General features: G+C 38.6%; 1 protein-coding gene across 1 annotated transcript in view; it reads left to right on the forward strand.

The window, feature by feature from the left end:
* The first annotated feature begins 1,231 nt into the window (after positions 1-1,231).
* Positions 1,232-5,640, forward strand: part of TPP2 (tripeptidyl peptidase II) — a 36,620-nt gene continuing 32,211 nt past the window's right edge. The window contains exons 1-4 of the mRNA XM_009702794.1: positions 1,232-1,378; positions 1,514-1,629; positions 3,261-3,429; positions 5,350-5,507. Coding sequence (XP_009701096.1) covers positions 1,318-1,378; positions 1,514-1,629; positions 3,261-3,429; positions 5,350-5,507 — 504 coding nt within the window. The 5' untranslated portion in view covers positions 1,232-1,317. The remainder of the gene's footprint in view (positions 1,379-1,513; positions 1,630-3,260; positions 3,430-5,349; positions 5,508-5,640) is intronic.

Raw genomic sequence — 5,640 nt, forward strand, 5'->3', positions numbered from 1 at the left:
AAAAGAGAAATGTGGTCTCTGCCTTCATCTGAGAAAGGGAGAAAGATTTGTAATTGATATTGATATACATACACACGCATATGTACAGAAACTACATTTTGTATGTTTTGTCACTTTGCATTGTAGAATAGTCAGAGTGAGGATATGTCAGCCGAAAGGCCCAAGTCTGGCCAAGGGAGGATTCCCCTTGCGTAGGGAGCAACACGTAGGTGCCTGGAGAGTTCCTAAAGCTTTGCTAGAGCAGGCTTGGGGTCGGGGATCAGTCCGTCCGAATAAGGCATTGAACGTTTCAGGAAGATACGCTGGGCACTGCTTGGCCAGGAGTGTCATGATACAGAACCTGTTGGTTATGTAGGGCTGTCGTCATAAAATATGTCCAAACGTTACATTATTGTATCATACTGAGAGTACTCTGATTTGAGACAGATTTTAGACATAGGAAGCTGTTTGTGTGGGACAGAAATACCCTAAAATACCCTGCCTCTCCACAGAACTTAGTAGCTCAGGCACAGTGCTGTCCTTATTCAAGTGGTGCATTTTTTGTCTCTCCAGAGCAAGGAAGATATGGAGTATATCTGGTTCGTACAGTTGAAAACTAGATGCTGCTTTAGCTGTGCCGTAGGCACTCGCTCCATTTTTTAATATGCTTGGGCGAGAAAGAAAGGTGGCTTAGACCCAGCTGGTCCTGATCCACCTCTTGACATTCCTTTTTCTGTCTTCTCTTCTTGCTCTCCTTGTCTCAGGTTCTGTATTGTAATTCAGAATTTGACCTGGTAGTGAAGTGGCAACATGCAAAATTAGAGATCTGGATTTTGGATCTTTCCTAGTCTTCCTCTCCCTTTCTCTACTTTTCTTTAAAAGTAATAACTGTTAAATAGGCTACGTAGAACACTAATGTATGTATTGAAGTGTTTAATAGGCTTGTTTGCATGCATTTTCTAATTCAAATCCCAGAAGATACTCTGCTGACTAAACTGAAGCCTGGTGAAGAGTATTGAAGGAGAGAAGGTTCACTGTAAAATGGACGTAGCTGATGATTAATGTGGCGTTTTAAATTGCTCCTTAGTGGCATGCTTTTTCTTGGGTTTAATAGGTTAATGGATTTAGTGAAGTAACATGCTTGTGAATGTTCCCTAAAGCTAAAATTATTTTTTAAGTGCCTGGATATCTTCAAGACAAAGTGTGCAGAATAAAATGTTTGTTTTTCAACCATTCTGTTTTAACACTAGCACTGATGGAGCCCTTGGAGTAAGTATCAGTGCCCCGGGAGGTGCTATTGCTTCTGTTCCAAACTGGACCCTGCGAGGAACACAACTCATGAATGGCACATCCATGTCTTCTCCCAATGCATGTGGAGGCATTGCATTAGTGCTGTCAGGTACTGTGCTACAATGTTAAATATAGATGCGTAGTCTAAAAGAGATTAGATTAGAGACTTTTTCCTTTAAAAAAAAAATGCTGTAACTTTCAAACTTCTTGTTGTATCCAATAATACTCTTATTTTTAATTTCAGGACTCAAAGCTAGTGATATTCATTACACTGTTCACTCTGTCAGAAGAGCTTTAGAAAATACTGCAGTGAAAGCTGAAAACATAGAAGTATTTGCACAAGGACATGGTATTATTCAGGTACTTGCTGGCAAAAAACCCCAACATAATATAAATAACTACCAATGGAAAACTAACCCACAAAAAAAAGCAGCTTTCTAGAAGAGCTCACTCAGTTTGCTCCCATGCTACTTGATTCTCAGATCTGACTGAGGGAGAAGGGAATGTAGTGGGAGGGGAGGAGGAATGAGACTGTTCTTTCAGTTTCTGCATGCAATTGGTGTAGAATAAATATGTTAACTTGACACATTCTTAGACTGATCAAGAAGATATGTGGACATAAAAGTGGGATGTGTTTTTATCACCCACGTGTGGATTTGGATGCCTAAATTCTGTCCTAATGTCCAAAAATGTTTTTAGGCTATTGTCGGAGAGAGCTGAACTTTGTGCAGACAAAAGCTGGAACTGTAAGTTCTAGACAGTGAAAACACAGAGATACCCACGCTGGTTCACGAAGCAGTACAGCTGCAGTTGTGTGATGACTTTGCTCTGAGCCTTCACTGAAAAGTCTGAGTGTTTATTTGTATCCTGTGGACTTCTAAGTAGCTTGGAAATCTGTGATGTGATCCTTTGTACGATGAAGGCATAGTGAATGACAGTGTCGCTATGTGTAAGCTTAGGTTCTTAAACAACTGCTGCTAGTGTTTGCCTACAGTCACTCCCATCCTAGCCAAATGGAGGTACTGAGATTTTGCTCTCATGCTTGAAGATGCTAGATATTAAATGCTTAGCCCTAAACTCACATTGGAGATGCTAGAACCTAGTGGGTAACGTCTGCTTAAGCACATCTGTAACACTGAGTTTAATGCAGAAGGCAACAATGGTGGTAGCCATATCAAATGAAAAAACCTTGCCACAGAAAAATGAAATGCACTAGTCATATTTAATGATTTAGTAGTCTGATTAAAGCATGTGTTAAAACATGTGGTTAAAACTCTGATCGGGGAGACTGAGGCTGTTGTATGTCCGCTTGTCTCAAAGGAAAGTTCCCTCATCTCCACCGGTGAAGGTAACTCACTGTGAAGCAGAGGAGAATGTAACATTTTTGGAGTCAGTAGACTAGAAAGCGAGATAGAAGGGTGCCTTTTTAAAACAAAAAGGTGAACTTGTCATCTGAGTTTACTGTGACAGTTCATTTCCTTAAATCCAGGGCTGGGTTTCCTGACCTGATTCTCTTATTTCATATCAATGGGCATCCCATATTGCTTGTCTCTTTTGAACTGCTCAACTTCTTGTATTGTATGAAAGGTTTAAATGGTTAACTAGTGTTGCTCCACGTACAAGAAAGGCACCTAAATTAGTGTAGTAGACCTGAGCCTTTGAAGTCCTCTTTGTCTTTGAAGTCTTCTCTGAAAACTTCTTACACATCTTTTGATGGATTTACAGCAAATGAGATTTGTCTTTTTTTTTTTAATTTTTTGACTTTTTTAAATGTTTTTGACTTTCTGTGCTCTGTGGCTGTTGCAGACTGAAAATACTGCCTCATTTTTTATACTGAGTATCGTGTAAAGGGCCATCAGTGTGGTTGAGGTAGCACGTGAGTTACTTCGTTGTTTGTTGCTCTGCTTGCTGACCACTTCATATTGAAGGTAATATGCATAAATTACTATTAAGTTGAGATTTGTTAATTTAGAGTGTGTTCTTTCTAACAGGTTGATAAAGCCTATGACTACCTCATTCAGAATTCATCGTTCACAAGTAACATAGGCTTTACAGTTACTGTCGGCAGCAACCGTGGAATCTACCTCAGAGATCCTGCCCAGATAGCTGCACCTTCTGATCATGGGGTTGGCATAGAACCTGTCTTTCCTGAGAATACAGGTAGGAAAGAGCTTTTGTATGGGGGAGTGGAAATAAAGTGTAACCTTTAAAAAAAAAAGCTGTGACTAATGAGGAGTGATAGGAATCTGTACGGTAAAAGGAGTAAGTGCAACTCTAAATTTCATGGTGAATGAAGGCATGCAGCTAAACAACTTTTCTGTTCTAAGCTTGGACTTGTAACTGCAGCACTTCCATGTTTTGGAGGAGTCTGTTGCTTCAAGCTTCCTCTCACTGGAAAAAAAGGGGATCTCCCCTTGTTCTGAGGAAATTTAAAGTGAAGTTGTGGGGCTAGGGAAAAATGCAGAAAAATAATCCAGTATCCCTAATGTTTCATGAAATTGTGGAACTTCAGGATTTTTGGAGTAGGTAAATCTTGACAAAGAATGATTACTGTTCTAAAGATGAAAGAGCTTACCGAGAAATTAGTTTCTCAGTTATTTAAAGACTATAAATTCTGGATTTGGACTTTATCTAAGTTTCCACAACCTGAGAAAAATCTTTGTTTAACAAACTAGACTTACATTCACTATCTAAGAATGGATAAACATAAATATATCTAAAAGCAATACAGGAATTGATACAGGTTTTAGTTAGTTACTAACAGGGTAAAGTAACTTGTGCGACTCAAGATAAGGTTTGACATCTTTTCTCCATAAACTGTTTTGCCCTGGTTTACTTTTATTAAATACAAACTGGAACTCACTGAGAGACTGAATTACATTGTATTCAAAAAATGATCCATGTGAGAGCTTGTTACTGAGATTAGTTCCTTTCTTAAAACCAGCGATGCCCAAGATGGTTGGCGTGTGAAAAAGGAGTGGGGGAAGAAAGGCTATGAATCAGGACAGGTTACTGACTCAGAGTAACTTAGTTTTTTAGCAGGTTACTTTGCAGTTGGTGCTTTTTAAATTTACCGTATGACACAGAGAAATAAAATAATCGTACAATCGACTCTTCTGCAGGAAACAAACAATCTGAAAACATAGTTGGACATTTGTAACGGATGACAGATCTGTAGCATGATGTTGTTTCTCTAGTACCTGTTCAGTTGTTATTTCTGTGCTGTGTCTGCAACAAGACTGAGTTTGGGAAACTGTAGTAAGAGGTTAAGGGAGGCTAATCTGCTCAGTCTGTCTGTTGAAGGTCTCTTTGAGCTTTTATTGCTTCTCATGTACCTGTGAGGGAATTGCATCTAATAATAGAGTGCTCTTTTTCTCTACTCAACAAAGATGTAATGATATGTCTGAAAATTAAGCTGAGGTTAATTAGGAGTAGGACATGTTGAAATTTTTTTTCAAAGTCTCATTAATCTTTAAGGCAGGAGAAAGCTGGTTTTTAATCACTAAAACATTCCGGCTAGGGATGGATGGTTTTCTGGAAGCAAAATTGGCTAAATTGACTGTTTACAAAGTCAGACTAGATTATCACAGTAATTTTTTTAATAGACTTTATCTCTCGCTTAGGTTGCTCTATAATGTAATTTGATAATTGGCATAACCTTCAGAACCAGTGCAATTGCTTTTTGTTGTCTTTTGCTGCATTCGGCAAGACTTTGTATCTATACATAAACTTTATACCTGCTTCCAGACTATGTTGTGAGTAGCTGAAGCGTTGCTTACTAGCCTACCTTTGACTTTGTCAGATTTGGCTGTTTTGGGGGCAAATCTTGAAGTTGGGTACAACCTTTATTTTACTGTACACTGCTGCTATTCTGTTTTTCTCAAGTTAAAAGAAATAATATAGAACACTGTCCTTGGTGGGGAATCTGACATCCAGGGGCCCTAAGGAATTGGTTCCTATTGCATTTTATTGATGTGGTGAATCAAATTTATTTGATTTAATGGCAAATACTGTGTTATAGTAGAATATAGGCATATATTTGTGTTAGTGAACTATTTTTTAAAACTTATTTCTTGACAGAAAACACTGAAAGAATATCTCTCCAGCTTCATTTAGCTTTAACTTCAAATGCACCATGGGTCCAGTGTCCTAGTCATTTAGAGCTTATGAACCAATGTCGACACATAAATGTTCGTGTGGATCCACGTGGCCTGAGAGAAGGACTACATTATACAGAGGTATTGAACTGCTGGTGTTCTAAGCAAAGTTGTGTGCCCTTTCCTTTCTGTGTGGTCTCTATCAACTTTTTATAGAGGTAATTTTTAAGGAAATAAAAGCTGTGTGCTGTACAGACCAGAAAATACTGTGACA

The sequence above is a fragment of the Cariama cristata genome, unplaced genomic scaffold, assembly GCF_000690535.1.
Source record: "Cariama cristata isolate BGI_N322 unplaced genomic scaffold, ASM69053v1 scaffold1986, whole genome shotgun sequence".
NCBI classification, from domain to species: Eukaryota; Metazoa; Chordata; class Aves; order Cariamiformes; family Cariamidae; genus Cariama; species Cariama cristata.